Here is a 21,065-nt window from a genome sequence, read left to right as displayed (position 1 = left end):
TTTATATTGGTGTACATGTAGTGAGTCTGTGAGTATAGTGGTGCATGTGTGTGTAGTAGAATGTGTGTGTACATGCGTGTACACAAGAGTATGTGTGCATGTGAGTATACAATAGTGTGTGTGCATGTGAGTGTACAGTAGTGTGTTACAGTAGTATAGTTGTTGGTTGTGTATCTGTGAGCATGCAGTAGTGTGTGGGTGTGTATGTGTGAGTGTGTAGTGTGTGTGGGTGAGTGTGCATCATTGTGTAAGTGGGAGAACTGTATGTGGGTCTGAGTATGTGAGAGTGTACTCTAGTGTATTTGTGGGTGTGCGGACAGCAGTGTGTGTGTGTGGCTGAATGTATTGTGTGTGTCAGTGTGAGTGTATAGTAGTATACATTTGTGTGAGTATATGTAGTAATATATGTTTGTATATGTGTGACTGTATAGGTGTGCTGTGTGTCAATGAGTGTACAGTAGTGTCTGGTTCTGGGTGTGTGTGAACCTGTGTGTGAGTACACAGTAATATATGTTTATGCGTGAGTCTGTACATGTATGTTTGTGTTAATGAAGGGTGTGCATGTGAGTTTGTGGGTGAATCTGAGTGTACAGTAGTATGTGATTGTAGGTGTGTAGGTATAAGTCTGTGTGTGCACAGCAGTGTATGGTTCTGGGTGTGTGTGTGTGTTTGTGCACAGCAGTATATGGTTCCAAGTGTGTGTACAGCAATGTGTGACTCTGGGTTTGTGTGTACAGCAGTGTGTGGTTCTGTGTGTGTGTGTGTGTGTGTGTGTGTGTGTGTGAGAGAGCGCGAGTGAGAGGAGTCTGGGTGTGTGTGTAGGCACTCGTTGGCCCGGCCCGAGAGTGTGGATGGAGCAAGCACCCACTCCAGCACTTCTACCCCCCAGGGCTCAGCAGCAGGTGGCACTGAGACTAGGATGGGTGCTCTGGTCTGGTGCCTGGAGCCTGGGCACCTCATGCAGGCCTCGTGCCTTGGTGGTTACTGCTGCCTCTCCTCCACCCCCTGCAGTGGTGATGCCCAAACATCCCTGCTCTGTTGTTGGTCCCGCAGCTTCTTCTCTGTCTCTACTGGATAGAGTAGCCACACTCCTAAACACACACTGCCCGAGGCCCCTGGTGGCACAGGGGTCAAGGTGCCCAGCTGCCAAGCCTCAGGTTGGTGGTTTGAATCCACCAGCTGCTCTGAGGGAGAAAGAGGAGGCATTCGGCATCTGGAATGATGACAGCCTCGCACGGCCCGGGGCAGCTCTCTGTCCTCCAGGACTGCCCCCTGGGCATCAGCATCCATACCCAGCAGCGGGGTTGCCTTTGGTACTTAAAAGCTCAGCTATGAACTGAAGGCCAGCAGTTCAACCCCACTAGCTGCTCCCTGCAAGGAAGACAAGGCTGTCCATCATGGTAAAGAGCCTGCCTGGGTCACCCTGTGGGGCAGTCCTGCTGGGGCTTGTAGGGCCCCTGCGAGTCAGAATTGGGTTTGGGTTTTTGCTTTTTTTTTTTTTAAAGAGGAAGACACCCCCACCCCCAGCGTGGGTGGACATGATGGCTGCGCAAAATGGACTCCCACGACAAAGATTGTGAGGATGGTGCGGGGCCTGACAGTGCTTTGCTCTGTTGCAAAGGGAGCCTGTGAGTCAGACTGATGATATGGGAACTAGTGACGTGGAGGAGGATGTTGAACAGGAAGCTGAGCTATAACAATGTGGTCACGGTTGAGCTGAGGTCCAACTCAGAGCCCTGAACCCTAACCCCCGGGAGCAGGTGGTCATCAAAGGTGCTCTCTGCTGCTCCAGACTGCCTTATAGGTGTCAGGCTGTAACTGGGCCATGTGACCCGAGGGTTTGAAATGAGACTCCTGCCCCTGGTGCAGACACTGACCCACAGCACGAAGCTCGTGCAGTATTGGCCTCGTCAGCTGCCCCTTTTACAGTGGGCGGTGGGGAGGCCCTTCAGAGCATCGAGACAAAAGCCAGTGGAGCACAGGTCTCCCCTGACCCAGGGGGCGGAGCCCCCAGCACAATTCTGTAGAGCATGTTTACTTTAGCTCAGAGCTGATAGTGACCAGCCCCTATGGATCCCACAAGTGGCCCTCCTCCCTGCTACCTCAGCCAGCAGGCAGCATCCCCACCTTGTTCACAGACACTGAACCTACCCATTGTCTTCCAACACCCTTCCCTGCCCACTGTCACCTCAACCCCGCCCACCATCGCCCCAGCCTGGCCTATTGTCACCCTGACCCCACCCACCACCATCCCATCCTACTCACATACATCTTAGCCCCACCCACCAACACCCCAGCCTTACCCACCTAGACACCCTGGTGTATAAATGGCTGGTGGCTCTGGGTCTGATGGCAGCAAGTGCTCACTACAGATGTGGCAAGGCATCTGGATCCATCCCCTTGTCCACCTTCCCTGGGGACACAGTTCCTGCTCCTGCTTTTGAGCCTCCTGTGTCATAGGCCCCTTCTGCGGCAGGGCCCCCTGGGGGTGCAGATCCTTGTGGATTTTCCATTGTCCTGAGGGAAATGGGACCTCAGCAAAGGCCAGGCTGCCCGCCTGTCAGGGGTCAGGGGGTCCGGGATGCACTGGGTCTCCTGCCCTCCAGGAGGTGCCCGATGCCCAGGGCCACCTGCCCTCTATGGGGCACTCAGCCGCCCGGGGCCCGGGAGCGCCCAAGATGACCCTCACCAAAGCTGTCGCAGAGGAGGAGCCCGCCTTGCCCCTTGTTGCTGTGGGCTTCCGTCTTTGTTTCTGGCCGCCGCTCGCTGCCCTGACTGCGTGCGGGCGCTTGATCTGCCCGCTCAGCCGAGCTCCGGCTGTCTGCTACGGCCCTGCTGGCAGGTTTCACATCCTGCCAGGTGACACCTGTCTGTGACTTGAATGGGCTCCATGGCGAGTGCACTGCCTCTCCAAATGCCCTCTCGCCATTCTTGACTAAGCTGTTTGTTCCGTGATTTGTTTCAGCCCTGGCGGCGCCGTGGGAATCCATCGGCTCAGGCTTTGTGGGTGCCGCCCCGCCCCATGCCCAGCTCTGAGGGGGTAGGGGTGGAGGGCGCTGTGGAGTATGTGAGGTGGCGCGCCCGTGAGCGAGTCCCGCGAAGTCTCGGATGGCTTCCCATTTTTAGCCACACACTCTCTTCCCAGCCCACGGATTTGCTTACGAGAAGCAGCAGCAGTGGGCATGGTGCTCCTTCGCTTAGTCCTGACACCCACCCACCTCCCAGAGAGCCCACAGCCTCCTTGGGGAGCTGGGTCGCTGCCAGTCAGGTCAGAGGAGCAGGGTGGGGACCAGCCCCCTGGGAGCAGCACCCCTGTAAAGACAGAACAGACCGGGGACCCTACGTGGCTCTGCAGCCGCCCTGAGAATGCCTGGGGCCTCTGGGCAGGAACCCTGGTGGGTAGTGCATCCTTCCATCACCAGCTCGGGCCAGGTTCACTCCACCTTGCGTGCCCACAGGTGTCAGAGCAGGCCTGTGCCCCGGACCACTGTTGCTGATTTGGGGTGCAGTAGACCACTAGCCAGGCCTCGGGGTGCACTGGAACCACTGCCTTTTGGTCAGCAGCCAAGCAACGGGAAACCTGTGAAGGGACTGCACCCTGTCTGCACTTGTGTGGGTCTGGTGGGCAGGCGTTAGGCACAGCTGGATCCAGGGCCTCACAGATCCCATCCGCCCTTGCCCCTGCCATCCTCTGTGCTGGCTTCCCTGCCCTTGGCAGCCGCAGCCACAGCCCTCCTCCTAAGTGCAATGTCAGTAAGCAAGAAGACTGCCCTCCCCCAAGACTCCAATTAGGCCAGTGGTCCACGAGGCCCGGTTGTGAAAGTCTTAGCCCCATTGACTTCCATGAAACTCGGGGTTCACCCCAAGAGAGGAGAACAGCTGCAAGAGCCCCCCCAATGTTAGAAGCAGAACTTGTGAGAAGGGCTCGTGACGAGGAGAAGACAGAGTCATCCGGCCCAAGTACAGGTGGCTTTGCTTTATTGGGATGTGCAGTTGACAGAGGGACGGCCCGTGGTGACCCCACATCCAGCAGGCCCATCGGCGTTATTGCCCCCAAAGTAGGTGCTCGCTGTCTGTTATGTCCCGCCCATGTCGGTCATTCTCTCAGCCATTCACACTTTCTCATCACTGTCACACACTACAATGATGACCTACTAACAATCCCACTGCCACCCAGTTGAGTACGACTGACAGTAACCCCGTCACTCAGCTTCAGAGGCTGTCGGTCATTACGGGAGCAGACAGTCTTGCCTTCTTCCTGTGGAGCAGCTGGTAGGTTTGCACCGCCCACCTTGTGAGCAGCGCAAACGCGCACGAGGGTTCCCCTGACAGACTGGTATAGTGGAGACACGGCTGTTGACCACACCAGGAAACCAGCACATGCAGTGACAACCGTGTTGTGGTATTCAATCGGGGCATTGCTTTAGTGAAATTTGCAACTTGTCTTCTGAGGAGAGATGGTTTTGCCCCCAATCATTTTCAGAGGGCAGCCCCTCTACCCATGGCCCCTCTGTCTGGCAGGGTTGAGGTGCTTCAGGGTAAACATTGATCCTGGGTCGAGTTTGTGGATTTATGCCTTATTCCTGAAGCGGTGGAGGGTATTGGCCATTCCTCTGGCGTTTGGAGAGAGGTTTGGAATGCTGATGGTCACTGTCTGACTCAATCTGCAGTCTGGGTTCCCACAGTGCAGGAGTCACAGAACCTGCACCTCCCACCCTAGTCCCACCGGCCCATCTGCATGCTGCTAGATTGGGACACAAGCTCTGAATTTTACAAAGAGCATCAAGCCCAACTGAAATCCAGGCCACCACTCCCTCTCGCTCACTGCCATCAATTTCAACTCAGTGTTCCCATGGGACATGGCAGAGCTGCCCCTGGAAGTTTCCAAGGCTGTAAATTCTTACTCGAGCAAACAGCCTCTGCATTCTCCCAAGGAGCAGTTGGTGGGTTTGAACTACCAACTTTGTGATTAGAAGTCCAACACCTAACCTACAGAGCCACCAGGGTTCTTTGAATGAGATGTAAACAAAAACCAAGCAAACCCACTCCATGGAGTTGACTCCGACTCAGAGTGACCCCCAGGGACAGAGTCAAGGTGCCTCCGTGCATTTCTGAGGCAGCCAGTCGTTACCTCTGGTGAGCTCAAACCACCACAGCCATCGGCTTGCTGTTTGGTTACCTGCTGAGCATTAACTGCCACTCTGCTCCAAACCAGACCTGCTGTTGCCACGTCAGGCCTGACTCATAGCACTCTACAGGCAGAGTAGAGCTGGCCCTTAGGGCTTCTGAAGATGTCATCTTTATGAGAGCAGAGCGGCTGGTGGGTTTGAATTGTTGACCTCGTGGTTGGTGGTCTAGTGTCTGAGCCCCTGCTCCATGGACCCTTGTGCTTGGGGCTCCCACTGTGGGGTGAAATGAGTGAGCTGTGGTTGCTGCAGGGCTGACTCGGCTCAGGGCCGCCTCAGTTTCTGTACACTGCATCTGGGAGCCTCTGGGCTAGGACCCTGGTAGCGCAGGCCCCCTGGCCCTCCCCAAGTAAGCATGTGCCCTCTCTTTCTCACAAACAGGCTCAGGTTAAAGCTAAGAAAGAGCATGAAGGTGCGGTGCGGTTGTTAGAGGTAAGCGGGACCCTGCTCCTCGGGAGTGAGGGGCTGTCCCTAAGTGCCTGCGGTGTCCCAGTTCTGTATGCAGCTGGTGTGGTTCCTCAGGAAGGCCTCCCAGTGACCTGGGGCATGGTCGCTGTGCTTCTTCAGGGGGAGGGCAGGGGCTGGGGGCTGGGGAAGGGCAGTCTCCATGCAGGACACAAGCCTATTGGCTCATGGGATGATCTCCCCAAAGGGTGAGGTGGGTGGGTGTCTGCCAGCACTGGTGGCCTGGGAGCAGGACACTGGCCCAAGAAGGCATCAGGGGGTCAGCATGGATCCCTCAGGGATTTAGAGCAAGGGTGTCCGAGTGGCCAGCTCAGCCCAAGGCCCTTTTGCAAATGACCTCCCTGGGGCACTCCTGGGGCTGGAGTGGCAGTGCTTGTGGAGAAAAGCAGTCCCAGTGGACCTGGCGGGTGGGGTGGGTCAGGAGCGGCTAGGCCTGCGTCTTGAGCACTGGGTCTGATGCTACCGTCCCAGTCTCGGGTCACCTCGTGGGCTTGCATCTGTATCCATCCTATGGGACCAGGGGCTCCTGATTTCGTGGGCAGGCCTGGAGTCCACCTGCCAAGGACAGAGGCCTGGTGAGCCCTCGCTGTAGATACAGCAGCAGGAGCGACCTTGTTCTGAGGCCAAGAGGGCTTCCTGGGGTGTGGAAGCCTCAGACTGGGAGCCAGGAGCCGGCCTGGCCATCTGCCTGGGAAACTAGCCCCTTGGCCGACACAGGGACTAGGGTTACATGGGGATGCACAGGGACGCAGGGATGCTTGCAGTGCCTGGCACCTCTGGCTGCTCTCACTTCTGGGGCCTAGCCTGTGGCCCCGGGAGCATGTTCGGTGGGTTGGCGGTGTCTCTATAATGGTCTTGCTTTGCTCTTCCCCATCCAGAACACCCTGGACTGCATGCAGGTACTTGGAGGATTCCCCCAGCCCCCGTGTGTTGGTGCTGTTCCCCCTACCTCCCCACAACCATGCTAATGGACATGAGGTTGGGGCTGCTCACCCCCATTCTGCCCACACTGGGTGTCAAATGGTTCTACCTCAGGACACATCGGGGGAGCCCCCCCAATTGATGGTCAGGATCCCAAGAGCTGGGCGAGCAGACTGATATTCTAGAAGCGGGCTCTAGAAGCTAGGCTGAGCAGCTCTATGAAAGGGCCAGCATGCCTCGCGGGGCGGGCAGGCCTCTGGGCTCCAGTGAGCACAGGCAAAGGCACTGTTAGGGCCAGCCCAGCCATGGTCATGGGAACCTGGCCTCCCTGTTGTGTGTGGCCTCTGTGTGCATGTCTCATGTTGTCCGTGGTCCCTGCTCTCTGTTTGCCTATAAACAGAGACCATTGACCCTAGAGGACAGAAGCTGCCATGTCCTCCCTGAAAACAGGGGTTTGTGCTTTTCCCCCAAACCCTGGGCTTGGCAGTGCGTCGGTGCTGTGCTTGCTGTCCTGCTTCTTGACCTGCTCCCCTAGATGTCTAGCCCTTTGAGGTTGGAGTGACCAAGGCCCTCCCCAGGCTACAGAGAGCAGCTGCCTGGGCCCAGAAAGAGTGATCACAGCAGCAAGGCACCAGCCTATTCCCACATGATGCCACATGGGTGGGTTTGGGCCACCCACTTTCAGGGAGCATTGGGGTCTGCCACTTAAGGATGGAAACCTTGCCCAAATTTGGAGTCCAAAGCTGTGTGTGTGTGGGGGGGGAGGGGTAGGGGCACTGGCATTTGGGTGCTGAGTGGTCCTCCTGCCCACCATGGCCACGGACTCCAGTCCACCCCGAGGGCCGCTCACTCTGGGATTCTGAGTGCTGACCTTGAGCACTCCATGCAGACAGAGACCATGCTCAGGGTTTGGTGCTTCACCTCAGAATCGTCCACACATATCCCCTCCCTTGCCCCCACCCGCGGTCTCAGCTGCCTGCTGTGGGCAGCTCAGTTGTGCCTAGGAGAGCGTGGTGATGGCCACTCGAGCACACAACAGAAGCCCGGCTCACTGCTGTGTGAATTCCAACCCACAGCGACCGTAGAGGCCAGGTTAGAATCATTCTTGTGATTCTAATTTCCAAGGCCGTAAATATTAGTGTTCTCCTTGGAGCAGCTGGTGGGTTTGAACTGCTAACCACAAGGCTAACCCACTGAACTACTAAACCAACCTGTAATCCATTACTCTACTGGGGGCCCCTGACTACCACTCAGAAATGTGTATTCCCAAATCCCTCTGAGCTAGAATAAGCTCTGTCCACGTTCCCCTGGACACCCACTCCGCTCCTCTTGGGGTTCTGTGTGGATACCCCGGTTCTCACCTGCCAACCTCAAAGGCCCCTGCAGCTCTGTTCCAGGCTACCAGGTGGGGCTCCTTCTGTACCCAGCCTGCCCTGGGACCCTGGTTTGTAGGTACCGTGCCCCTCTGTGGAGATGGCCCGCCCGGCCCAATTCATTCAGTCTCCTGAAAGGGGTGCTGCCGGCTTCTTGTTTTAATGAATTGAAGAAATTAATGATAGGTTGAAGTTTGTGGCTGCAATAAACAGCATTTCATTTGGCACTTGAGAGGGGGCTGAGCCTGAGCCTCAGTGTGGCTGCTCCCGTATGCGTGCTGCCCCAGCCCTGCCCAGAGCTGTGCAGAAGTAGCTACTGGCGCAGCGGGTACTAACCACAAACCCACCAGCTGCTCCTTGGGAGAGAAATGACAAAGGTGCCCTGGTGGCACAGGGGTGAAGTGCTCACCTGCTAACGGAGACATTGGCGGTCCTGGAGTAGTTGAGGCGTCTGGTCCTGTAGCGCCTTAGAGACCCAACAGGGCAGCTAGATCTCCTCGGTCCGACAGGTCACTGGAAGTCAGAGTGGACTTTGGTCTGGGTGGGACTCTGAAGGGTTGGCAATTGTCTTGAAAGATTGCATGGTCACCTATGTTTTAAAAAGCCACCCCCCCCCCCAAAAAAAGCAGATTTCAAAACCAAGCCCATAGCCATTGAGTCGGTTCTGACTGATAGCACCTGTTGTGCGGTTTTCTTAGGCTGTGCATCTTTGCAGGGGCAGACAGCCTCATCCTTCTCCCCCAGAACAGCTGGTGGGTTGGAGCCCCTGGCCTTGGGGTTAGCACTGTGCCTGTAGGCTTAGTTCTGAGATACTGTGCGCACTCAGGGAAGCACAGTCCACCAGCGGCAGCTGGCTTGGGCTTGGTTTCAGCCCCTGCGGCTGCAGGTGACCAAGTGCTTGGCTTCCTGCCAGTGCCCGCAGCTCTGTAGACCAGGGCCTGGTAGAGACCCCTGGACCTCGACTCCACACTGGCACATGGGGGCTACTGTGAGGATGGGCCTGAGCAAAGCTAGGCTGAGGGTCCACACGGACGCGGGTCAGAGGTGAGGCACATGGCCAGAGTACCACGCCGGGCAGGAGGTCATTGCTGCAGGGTGAGGAGGCAAGGCAGGCCCCCTGGCATATGCCTGTGTGCTGGGCTGGTGCATGAACCTGCCACCTGCCCAGGCTACACCTGGGCTGAGCTCCTAGAGAGGCAGGAAACCCATGGGTCAGCATCTGAACCCGGCTCACCTGCCTGCAGGCTCTTCCCTTGTGTCCTGGGCTGAGGGCCTTTGCCTCTGGACTCCTCAGGTGTCTGGGCAGCATCCACCCACTCAGCAGGCAGAGAGGCCCCGGGACCACCAAGAGCTGTGTTCTGGGGGGCTCTGTGGTGCGAGGGACGCACCCAGATGAGAAGGTGCTGCGGCTGACAGTAGGTCAGCCGTTCTCGGGTCTGCTCTGGGTCTTGGTTTCTCGTCCCCCAGCCAAGGCCCTAAGTGGGCAGCTCTGCTGGTCCTCACGCTGGCATTGGGGGCCAGGCTACAGGGGATGCTGGGCTTTATCCGATGTTCCCAGCACAAATGCTTCTGGCTGACCCGTGCCCTCTGTGCCCCCCGCTCCCCACCCCAGTCCAAGGTGCAGGAGCTGGAGGTGCGATGCCGGGTGCAGAGTGAGCAGTTCAGCCTCCTGTCCCGGGAGCTGGAGAAGTTCCGGCTGCACTCGGGCATCATCGACCTACTGGGCCGCAGCCCCGTGCCCACCTGGGATGCCCCCTTCCTTAACGGCGCCAACACCACCCTCTGCAAAGGTGCGTGCCCTCCTGCGGTTGCTGGCCGGCACCTCCAGCCCCGGAGGGATCCCATTTCTGGGGAGAGAGGCCCTTGTAGTGTCGGCCCAAGAGCAGCCGGCACTGGTGGCTTCTCGTCCAGGGTCTCCTCACCCGTGTCGCGCTCCCTTCACAAACGCCCCCGGTGACAGAGTGGTTGCAGCCTCCCCTCAGAAGGGACCGTTCTCCCAGGGGCTCCATGAAATCCCCTGTGACAGACCTTCCTGACCGGACACTGTGTGTGGCCTGGCCCTGGCAGCTGGGGCTGTGCTGGTGGAAGGCCAGAGTAAGGGCCTGCTTCTAGCCAAGGGGTGGGTGGGCCCACTGGGGTGGGCAGGGGCTTGGAGAGGCAGCACCTTGGTCTGATCTCCCCCACCAGGTCAGCAGAGCATCGTGGGAAGCCACCCTGTGATCCAGGACTATATCCTGCTCCCTGGGGACAAGCCCCAGCCGCCGGCCCGCAAGCCCGCCTTCCTGGCCAGGCCCGGAGGCCCGACATGCCGACTGGAGCCCAACGTGAGTCCCGCCCTGGACAGCATCCACCTAACCACCCGTGGGGGGATGCCCCGACCCATGGTGTGGCTTAGATGTGGGGGAGGTGTCCCCCTGCAGGAAGGACACGGGCCCTGACCCATGGTGTGGCGTGGACATGAGGGTTCACTCTGTACCCTGTTCCCTTCCTCTGTTTGTGCTCCTCCCCCTCCCCCAAGACCTGTCTTTCTGAGCGTCCGTGTCTGGGGACCCTGTGGTTTCTAGGACCTCACACAGAAATACACAGTTGAGCACGAGGCTGCTCTTTGGAAGGTCAGAGGGTCAAACACATCCAGAGGCCTCTGAGAAAGGCCTGGTGACCTTGAAAACCCAGTGGCGGCAGGGCCTGCGCTGATACCAGGGGCGCCTGGACCCTTGGCTGAGGGTGGCACTTGCTCCTCTTCATTGCCCTCCACAAGGGTTTCCATGTGGCCCCGGGCCCCCTGAACCCCTCCCCATCTCTCACACAGATGGACAATGAACAGAACTCCAATACCTCAAAGCAGAGATACTCGGGGAAGGTTCACCTGTGTGTCGCCCGCTACAGGTAGGAGGCGCCACTCCTGCTGTGCACTGTGCTGGCACATGAGCTTGGGCGGTGGGCAGTGGTTGCTGCAGAGGAAGCCAGCATCTCCCGGGCCTTAGAGGGAGGCCTCTCCCGGGGCTGCTAATGGCGAACTCTCTCAGCACCTCATAAGAAAGGCATGGCAATCGATTTCCCCAGGAATCTTCTACCAGAAACCCCATGGGCACAGTCCCTCTCTGACACTCACAGGATCTCCGTGACTGCTTGGAAGCAACTCCAGGCAGCTGGGTTCACTTGCCAAGAGTTAGAGTTAGGACAGGGAAGGAGCCCTCTTCCCCCCACGTCCCCCACCACCCCCGTTAGGACAGCAGGCATGGCTGAGGCGGTGAGGTGGGTTTTCCCTTCTCTGGAAATGTGTTTGCTAGAGAAGGTGTGAGTGTGTGGGCATCACCAGTCTGTCCCGAGGTCCCGAAGTACCCTGGTGGGTGATGTTGGCTAGCGGGCAGCCGGCTGGGTGTCTGGAGCATCCAGAGGGCTGGCCAGCTGCCCGTGCAGGCCTGCCACGTCCAGAGATGGGGGCGAGGTGCGACCGCCCGGCATGCTTCCTGGGATGGCGGTGCAGATGTGGCCTTTGTGTCTCCCTTCAGCTATAACCCCTTCGATGGGCCAAATGAGCACCCGGAGGCTGAGCTGCCGCTCACGGTGGGCAAGTACCTCTACGTGTACGGGGACATGGACGAGGATGGCTTCTATGAAGGTGCGTGGCGTGGCTGGTGGGGCGGGGAGGTTGGTTCCGACTCCCACTGAGCGGCCAGTCCTTCGTGCGTGGGTTCTTGGTGTCACCCACAGCTTGTCTGGGCTAAGGTCATCAGTGTTCAGTGTATCAGTCTGCTCTTGAGATGGACTTGCAGTTCAGGCGGGATAGACTGAGGTTGGATTTTGGTTCCCATGGACCCGTCTTAATTTTCTTCACCGTCAGCCTGGATGTACAGATAAGCAGTCTGCTCCACAGTCGGGCCCTGGCCAGCTTACAGCAAGATGCCCAGTTTCTTAATTTCCCCAAACCCCACAGTGTGGTGTGCAGGGCGATTCCTGAGCCCCTGCGGTGGGCATGTGCCAGGCTTGGGCTTGGGCTCGGGCTCTGGCCTGTGCTGTAAGCACCACGCAAGGCTTATGCCCTTGGGGGGTGCTGCCCTAGTCAGGTGAAGGGGGTCGGGTGCTGGTGACATCACAGATGAGCGTGCCGGTGAGTGGGAGGAGGTTGTGGGGGTGGCCCAGAGCGAGGGGCATTGGCCACCAACAACGGAGGCCCACTACGCCATGATCCCTCAGCCTTGCCACATGGTCGATGCGGGAGGAGCGTGGTGTGTGCTGTGGGACATCAGAGTCCCTGGTGTGACTCCTGGGGTGTCACGCCGCCTTTGATCCCAACAGGTGAGCTGCTTGACGGGCAGAGGGGTCTGGTGCCCTCCAACTTCGTGGACTTGGTCCAGGACAACGAGTCAAGGTTGGCGAGCACCCTGGGGAGTGAGCAGGATCAGAATCTCATCAACTGCTCGGGCCTGGGCTTGGAAGGCGAGGGCCTTCCCGACCTGCACTCTCCCACGCACCTGGCCCCCGGCGTCACGGACAACAGCTCGGGGACGCTGGACGTGAACATTGACGAGACTGGAGAAGACACCGTGCCTTACCCCAGAAAAATCACCCTCATCAAACAACTCGCCAAAAGCGTCATCGTGGGCTGGGACCCCCCGGCCGTGCCCCCGGGGTGGGGCGCCATCAGCAGCTACAACGTCCTGGTGGACAAGGAGACGCGGCTGAGCCTCGCACTGGGGAGCAGGACCAAAGCCCTCATCGAGAAGCTCAACACGGCCGCCTGCACCTACCGCGTCTCCGTGCAGTGCGTGACCAGCCGGGGCAGCTCGGACGAGCTGCAGTGCACACTGCTGGTGGGCCGGGACGTGGTGGTGGCACCCTCGCAGCTGCGGGTGGACAACATCACCCAGGTTTCCGCGCAGCTCTCCTGGCTGCCCACCAACAGCAACTACAGCCACGTCATCTTCCTCAACGAGGAGGAGTTCGACGTCGTCAAGGCCGCGCGGTACAAGTACCAGTTTCTGAACCTCAGACCCAACGTGGCCTACAAGGTGAAGGTCCTAGCCAAGCCCCACCAGGTACCGTGGCAGCTGCCCCTGGAGCAGCGTGAGGAGAGGGAAGCCTTTGTCGAGTTCTCCACCCTGCCCGCAGGTGGGTCCCCCCGGGCCTGGGGTCAGGTGGGGGGGGGGGCTAGCTTCCAAGGCCTGGGGTCAGGTGGGGGGGCGGCTAGCTTCCAAGGTTCGAGCAGAGGGGCCGTGCACATGCCACCTTGCTGCTGAGAGCCCCTCAACTGCGTGTGCAGTCGGCTCTCCTAGCTGGTGGCCATGTGCACACTTGTGTGGCTGAGAGCGCACTGGGGTCCCTGTGTTAAGGGACCCCGTGTTGAAAGACCCCCTCTGAAAGCATGCGCTAATAAGCAGGAGGCCCATCTGGTCCTGCATCCCCTTCACAACAGTGCAGCCCCGAGGCAGCCCTGTGTCCATCCATCTCCTCGGGGCCTTCCTCTTTTAGGGCCCTGACATCCTTCTCCAGGGGCTGGTCTCACCCGACAACCTGTCCAGAGTATGAGGCAAGTCTCTCCGTTCGTGCCTCCCTTCTTCCGCCACGGGCCGGGTGGGGGTGGGGCCGGCCGTGCTCTCCGTCCTCCTGCAGCGCAGCTCACGGCACCGGCTCTCCTGGGCTCTTGCTCCCTCAGGGTCCAGCTCTCACATGCACGCGAGGCAATGACGAGCTTTACATTTTATTGAAACGCATCGTTGCTATCAGCTGATGCCTAGGTGACCCTCACGTGTGGCCACCTGGGTGCCCAGGAAGTGCCCCCAGGCCCTGTCTTCTGGTCGTGGGCCTGGTTGAGCACATGATTGTGGCTACTGTGTCAGGCCACCCTGTTTCCCTGGACCCATCACCAGCCATGTCTATTTCTAACACATGGCTTTTCCCGGCACAGTGAGCATCGCAGGCAAGTCCACGTCTCCCCGTGCTCACTCCTAGTGCCTTCTGGTTGGGTTTCTTCCAGGACTGATGTGCTCCTTCTTTGGGACGATGGGTATTTTTTCACCAACAAACACCGCAATGAGAGAATTGTGGTTTTTCTTTCACGTGGCCCTCCAGCCTTTGCCTGCATAGGAGGTGATACGTGTAAGTTGAGTGAGTTGGCATTTAGGTGGCCAACCGTGGCTGGTGGCCCATACTGTGTAGCTCAACTGTGGGCATGGCAGGACTAGTACACGGAGCTGGAGGGCCTGGTGAGTAGTGTTTCACTGCCCTGAGGGTGTCTGAGGAGAATTGACAGTGCGTGGTCGAGAGTGTAGGCTCTGAGGTCAGAGGGCAAACCCTTATCCCCACCCTCCCTGCACTGTCTGTGTGACAGGAGGCCGCCATGTCCTCACCATCGGGCTCCGAAGAATAATAGTAGCTGCTTTGTTGGTGGTGTTGGCAGGTGCTGTCTACGAACCAGACCAAAACACTGCCCAGTCCTGCGCCATCCTCCCAGTCTTTGCTGTGTGTGAGACCAGCGTTGCAACCACTGAATCAGTCCATCTGGTTGACGGCTTCCTCTTTAGCAACCTATCTGTTTCCTTCCGGTCTCCTCCTCTTTACCTCTCCTTCTCCAAGGACTGTCTCTCCTGATGATAGGTCCTGTTTTGGCTCTTGCGGATTTGTTTGCATTTTCTTCAGCCTCAGCCCGACCTCCGATGTCACTTACAAGCTGTTGATGATAGCCTGTTCCCGTGGGCCCACGGCCTTATTTTGGCTAATGATATCGAACTTCTCCATCATCTCAGCGACGGTTGTGTCTTCCATGTGTAAGATTACTGTTCATGGTGTTGAAAAAGGCCTGTACAGTGAAGAGGACATTGGTCTTGCAAAATTCTGTCATACGATCTGAAACTTGGCTTCGGTCATCTGGGCTGTATTTCCCAACTGCTGTTCCTTCCAACTTTTGCGTTCGACTCGCCAGTGATGAGCAGTGCAGCTTGTTGGTCAATTTTGGACTGAAGTTGGTAGGGTTCTTCAGTTTCGTCATCGCCATTTGTGGGGGCTGGTGGTGACTTTGGGTAACCCTTGTGCACATGGACTTCCTTATAGGTACTGCGCTGTCACAGGCTGATTGTTCTTGGAGACCCGCAAGTGCTCCTTTTGATGATGCGCTGGACACCACTGCCCTGGAGCTTGTCGTTCCCAACTCACAATGTCCATTTGCACTCACTCATGATTGGGGTGTCGATCTGTATTTCAGTTTCGATGCATGCTAACTTTCCTAGATTCATACTTTGCACATTACATGTTCCAATTAATAATAGATGTTTGCGGCTGCCTCTTCCCATTTTGAGTTGTGCCGCCTAAGCCACGGGAGGTTTGCAGACAGCTCCGGCACGCCCGGGGCTCCCCTTCCTGCTCTCTGTCTGGCTCACGCGTGAGGCTCTGATGCTGTTCATAAAGGCATGCTCAGTGGACAACCTCTGCCCCCTTCATGATATGTTCTTAGTCCCGAAGCTCCACGGAAGCCTGCCCACTTAGGTGACCCTGCTGGTCTGGTCTCTGATCTGTCAGCAACATAGCCACACAGACAAGTGATCAGCCACGGCCCTCGGGGCGGTTTGTGTGTGGGAGGTAACTGGGCTCAGACAAGGCCCTCCCGGTAGTGAAGGCGTTTGGGGTGGAAGAGGTTTTTGATAGAAGAGGGCGCTTGCTGACAGTTTTCATCTGGTCTCAGTGGGGTCTGGGCTCAGTGAGCAGGCCCGGCTGTACGCCCTGCAGACAGGCAGCCCTTGCTCCTCAGCCGTATTCCTGAGTCCTGTGCGTCACCTGCAGCTCTGGGAGTTCATAGAGGTGTGCTCATGTCCTGCAGGGTCACCTGAGAAAGGCAGGAGGTGACCAGAGCCCATGGAAGGTGGCAGTCCCTGAGGAGTGAGCTCATCTGGCTGGCAGGCTGCCCCCACTTGATAAGAGGCTGGAGCTGGCGGAGTGAAGGCAGGGTCGACCCCTGGGTACCCCCCATGAGAGGAGGGTGTGCAGGTCACAGGGCAGAGGTCTGGGCCACCAAGGGATGGATGGTGGGAGGGGGGTGAGCATGAGAGAGAGTGGTGAGAAAGGAGGAGGGTGGTGGGTGAGGGGCCGAGACACAGAAGCAATGGGCAGACAGGCAGATGGGAGGGTCTGACTGACCAACTACTGTGGCGCCCGCCCAGACCCCGGGCAGTGGCCTCTGCGGGTGGGCAGTGCTCTGTGGATCCGGTTGGTAGGTGGTAGTCCCATGCTGAGCGAAAGCCACTCAGAACCCGTCACCAGCCGCTGCCCCTCCTCTTCTCTGCTTCACTGTCAGCCGGGCCGGCTCCTCATTTCTGGCATTTCGGTGATGGTCCTGTATCCAGACAGGAGAGGCTGCTTCTGGCCCCACCGTGGACACCTGCCCCCGTCACCTCCCAGGGCCCCAGGATGATGGTGTCTGTCTGTCCCTTCAGGCCCTCCGGCTCCCCCCCAGGACATTATTGTGCAGGCTGGTGCCACGGCCACCACCGTCCAGGTGTCCTGGAGGCCACCTGTGCTGACACCCACCGGGCTGTCCAACGGCGCCAGCGTTGCAGGCTACGGCGTGTACGCGCGAGGGCAGAGGGTGAGTCCTGCTCCGGCGGGGGCAGGTGACACTTGGAATCAGGCCCCCTACACTCTCCCAGTCCCCCTTCCCCCCACCCCAGGGCCACCAGACATGAAGCGGAGGCCTGAACAGCTGCAGTTGAACCCATTGCCACCCAGGGCCCCTGGGACCGAGCACACTGGCCTCCACAGGGTTTCCTGGGCTGTTTTGGGGGATTCAATCTCCAGGCTTTTCTTACGAGGCAGCTCTGGGTGAACTCAAAGTGCCACAGATTGATGAATGGTTGGGTTGGACTTAGCCCATCTGATGTCTGTTCCATGCACACCCAAAACAGAGCGAGAACCCTGGGGTTGCTCGGCGCCAACTCACACAGGCCTGCGGGCTGGAACACGCTGACTGCTGACCCAGCAGCCGCCCTTGCTCTGAGTGACCAGCTCTGTCTGCACGCAGGTGGCCGAGGTCGTCTTCCCCACAGCAGACGGCACGGCCGTGGAGCTGGTGCGCCTGCGCAGCCTGGAGGCCAAGGCGGTGACCGTGCGGACCCTCTGGGCCCAGGGCGAGTCTGTCGACTCCTTAGCCGCTGCCATCCCCACTGACCTCCTGGTGCCACCGCCGCCACCGGCTCCCCACCCCAGGTCTGCGCCTCCAATGAAGCCACCCACAAGTGCCCATACCCAAGAAACCAAAGATGTGCCCTCGGGGCCCTCTGGCCGGGCGCCAGTCCCCGAGCATGGACACCTACTGGAGCCTCCCAGCCCACAGGGCCCCGACCGCCGCTCCCCTTCACCCAGCCGCCTGCTCCCGCAGCCACAGGGAGCACCCGTCTCCAGCACCGTTGCCAAGGCCATGGCCCGGGAGGCCGCCCAGAGGGTGGCCCAGAGCAGCAGGGTAAGGCCGGGCTTGTAGATAAGGGGGTGAGGGGCTAGGGGTGACCCAAGCCTACCAAGAGTCCCACCTCTGGCCTTGGAAGTCAGGGTGCTGGGTTGTCAGCTAGACCCCCTGGAGTGGCGATGCCTGGTCTGTTTGCGTGAGGCCGGGCTGGGGGGTCCACTCAGAAAAGCTGTTGGTGGTAGGGTCGGGCATGGGCATAGGCACATTAGGGAGCCTGGCCAGTCTGTAGGTCCAACCAAGTTCTGAGAGCATGCATGAGTGAACTAGCATGCATGCACGTACACATGATCATGACATGTCTGGAAACACGCATGTTGTGTGGTGAAGAAATAGATACTGGTGTTTTCCCAGGAGGCTTTTGGAGCCCCTTATCCACATGGCTGGGTGTGTACACACTTAGTGTACTTGTGCATTACAGAAACATGCACTCATTGGGGTGAACATGTTGCATGTGCCTGGTCTAAGTGCATGTGTCTGTGAGTGGATGCATATGCAGGTGAGCCTGAGTACACGTGTATACTGTGTGTGTACACACATGAATCAGCATGTTTGCATGGCAACCACAGCCATGGCCTGGGGCACGTGGACACTGGAGGCTATTCTGTGGATGAGACATTGAGTGGTTTGGCACTATCAGCCACACCAACCCCCTACCCCCCTCGAGACCACACATTCCATGGTCTGGGGCTGAGCGAACCCCTGCCCCTCCTTGTTCAGCACCGAGTCTCCTATCTGGCACCCCTGTCCAGGGTAGCTGCAGCCGGGGGGGCAGTCTGTGGGTTCTCACAGGACAGACCGGTGGCTGAGGGCACACCTGCCCTGCCTGGCCGCCCTCCAGCTGGTGCTGCTCCACCAGCCCGGCCTGTGCAGTCTTCAGTAGCTGGGGACAAATGGAACACCTCTGGCTGAGGAGGCCCCTCCTGGAGCCCCCAGGACCCCTCCAGTAGGGGGGTGTGGGGGGAAGGATGCAGTCTTGGACCCTGATTCTCACGACAACATTCACTGGCAGAGTTCGAAGCTGGGGCAGGCTGGGCATTGGACAGAGGGGCCATGGCGCGAGCTCAGGGGCCAGGCACCAGCTGTGGACCCAGTTCACCCATACTGTGGGTGCTGCTATTCTGAGGAGGCTGTGGGCGCAGTGATGGAGGGGAGGGGGGCAGGGTTCCCCGGCTTAGCTCCTGTCTCTTTTTATTCCAAGTTAGAGAAAAGGAGCGGGTTCCCAGAGCGCAGCAGCCCAGGGCAGTACGACGACGAGGAGGGCTACTGCTCCCCAGACCTCCAGCGGAGGGGCACATCCGTGGAGGACTTCCTCAGAGGCTCGGAGCTTGGCAAGCCGGTGAGTTGGAACTGAGGCTCCTCTGCCAATGTCACCATCCCACCAACTCCCCCACCACTGAGGAGACCGGCGCCTTTAGCTTTGTCTTTTCTTCATCTGTCCATGTGCACTGTGGTCTCAGTAATGGGTCCAGGGTGAGGAGATGTGGATGTCTCCTTGACATTGAGCTGTCATCTGTCCTGAAGGCTGCGGTCCTTCATCTTCATCATCAAGTGCTCCCGGTCCTCACGTCCCATGAGCGAGGCTGTATTCAGAGGCCTTCCTCCAGCTCTTCATCCATCCAGCTTCTTGGAGGCTGTGCTCGGCACACAGGTGGGGTCAGTGTGGAAGTTCACCTGGCCCAGAGTGCATCCCCTTGTTCTGCCCGAGATTGCCTCTTGGTCGCTGTGCAGGCTCCTTATGCGCACAAGGTGTCTTCGGACGGAGCTGAGACACAGGAAAACCTGGCACTCAGATCTTCCCGTACATGTTATGTGCGCACACACGGGAAACTAACACACGGGGATGGCAGTTTTACACACTCAAAACCTATGTGATCATGTGTGGAAACACGGTAGCTGTTTTAGGACCTTTTCCATGGGGCCCTGATTCCCCTGTGCACCTTTGTACTCACTGACCTTTCCCTCAGGTTTTGAAAGTAGAGACGGGGCTACATCCCGGATTCTGAGTGTGGTCCCCTCTTAACCCAACTGTGTCTCCATCCCGTTCCCTCACGGTCTCGCTGGTGGGCTGGAGCCAGGCACTTCACCCGCCCATCCCTTCCTCTGGGACTCTTGGCAGGATGGAAGCTGCTCATGGGGGAGAGGACCCGGCTTCCCTGGGAGGGACATGAGAGGTGCTTTCGGGGGTGGGGGGAGCCCTCCCTCATGTGCTGGGGAGGGAGGCCCGACAACCAGCCAGACCTCTGTCTGGTCACCTGAACCCTTCCATTGGGCCTGGTTGGAAGCTTCAGGGCTGGAGCTCATGTTCAAGCTGAGGATGTAGCCCTCCATAGGCCCCTCCCGTTCTGAACGGACAATGTCTGCACCCCTGCCACTCCCTCCTCAGCCCAGTGCGACTGGGAGAGCGTACACGATAGTCTGTGCGTTTCAGGATGCTTTCCGTAAATGTACCCCAGGACACTCCTCCTCACCCACCAGTGAGATCACAGGTTCTCCGTCACCAGCACTCAGCTGCGGTGGGTGTCCCTGTGTGGTATGCATTCGCAGACCCGAGCTTGTTAGTGTGTGTAGTTTGGCTTGTTGGGGCTTTCCTTGACTTAAAACACGTGAGCCATCCAAGGACAGAGCCCTTTCTCGTAAGGGGAAGCCTGGCAGCCGCGCTGAAAGTGCAAGCTTCCTGCGGAATTCTCCTGCCCCTCGGCACGCCCTAACTGGGGACAGTCCTCGGGCGGGCGAGCCAGCCTGCAACCGCAGAGCGCTATGTGTGCATGCACCTGCACGTCAGAGCCCGGGGCTGTCACGGGGGCTTTTCTGTGGACCCTGTGCTGCCCGCCTCGGCGCTGCGCTCCTTCCTCCTTGGTGTCCGTGAGCCACGTGCTCACTGCCACCCTGCCCCGAGCACCATCTGAGTACCCCACTCCACAGGCGGCTGGGACCCAGAGGAGTAGCACCGCTCACATGGGCGTCTGTCCCATCCTCTACCAGCTCCACTTGCTGTGTGACTGGGACGGGGACTATGGTAGAAACGGGTTGTAGTATTAAATTTTAAAAATGACGCTGGCAAGTGGGGGGCCAGCCCCCACCGCTAATCCTACTATTGCTACTACTCGGATTCAGTAATACTACTACTGGGTTCAGTAATGCACAATTGTACAGTTGAGATATATAAGTATTATATTAGAGTCATCGAGAGCATGAGAGATATTACAATAATACAGTCAGACATGTACCATGGCAACATTGCTCACCTCAGCCCAGCTTGGTGGTCCACGTGGAGAGAGGGGGAAGGGAAGGAGGGAAAGGGAACAAGGGAGAGGGGGAAGAGTCAAGGAGGTCAGAGTGACGAGGTGGAAGTCCTGGAAGTCCGAGAGCTCTATATTGCTGACCCATGCCTATATACCTTTTGGGTGCAAGCCAGCCCACTAATTACAGGTAGAGACATAAATCACAGGGAGGAGCTGCACTATAGGTTACACAGCAATGAGTGGGTGGTCTAGGGGTTGGTCTCTGGGTCCATAGGAACCATTATCAGTAGGGTGCAAACTCCTCCTACAGGAGCCTGTCCATTGTCCCCAGAGGCAGGGAGCAGGCCCACCCCTGTGGAGGGATGAGACAGCAGTCTGGCAACTGATTGCCTTCAGGGGAGGGAATGACTGCGCATCTAACTTCCCC

General features: G+C 58.5%; 1 protein-coding gene across 4 annotated transcripts in view; it reads left to right on the top strand.

Moving 5' to 3' along the window:
* RIMBP2 (RIMS binding protein 2) overlaps positions 1–21,065 on the top strand; it is a 96,398-nt gene that overhangs the window by 60,069 nt on the left and 15,264 nt on the right. For all 4 annotated transcript variants that reach the window (XM_030887439.2, XM_045296821.1, XM_045296822.1 and 1 more), the window contains exons 5-13: positions 5,568–5,618; positions 9,558–9,735; positions 10,133–10,269; positions 10,755–10,831; positions 11,458–11,567; positions 12,245–13,057; positions 16,372–16,523; positions 16,956–17,393; positions 18,595–18,732. In XM_030887439.2, the coding sequence (XP_030743299.1) occupies positions 5,568–5,618; positions 9,558–9,735; positions 10,133–10,269; positions 10,755–10,831; positions 11,458–11,567; positions 12,245–13,057; positions 16,372–16,523; positions 16,956–17,393; positions 18,595–18,732 (2,094 nt within the window). The remainder of the gene's footprint in view (positions 1–5,567; positions 5,619–9,557; positions 9,736–10,132; positions 10,270–10,754; positions 10,832–11,457; positions 11,568–12,244; positions 13,058–16,371; positions 16,524–16,955; positions 17,394–18,594; positions 18,733–21,065) is intronic.

Source organism: Echinops telfairi, unplaced genomic scaffold (genome assembly GCF_000313985.2).
Source record: "Echinops telfairi isolate 266 unplaced genomic scaffold, ASM31398v2 ScPeMD7_7412;HRSCAF=8450, whole genome shotgun sequence".
In the NCBI taxonomy this organism is placed as follows: domain Eukaryota; kingdom Metazoa; phylum Chordata; class Mammalia; order Afrosoricida; family Tenrecidae; genus Echinops; species Echinops telfairi.
The sequence above is the reverse complement of the archived record's forward strand: the minus strand, read 5'-3'. Positions and strand labels throughout refer to the sequence as shown.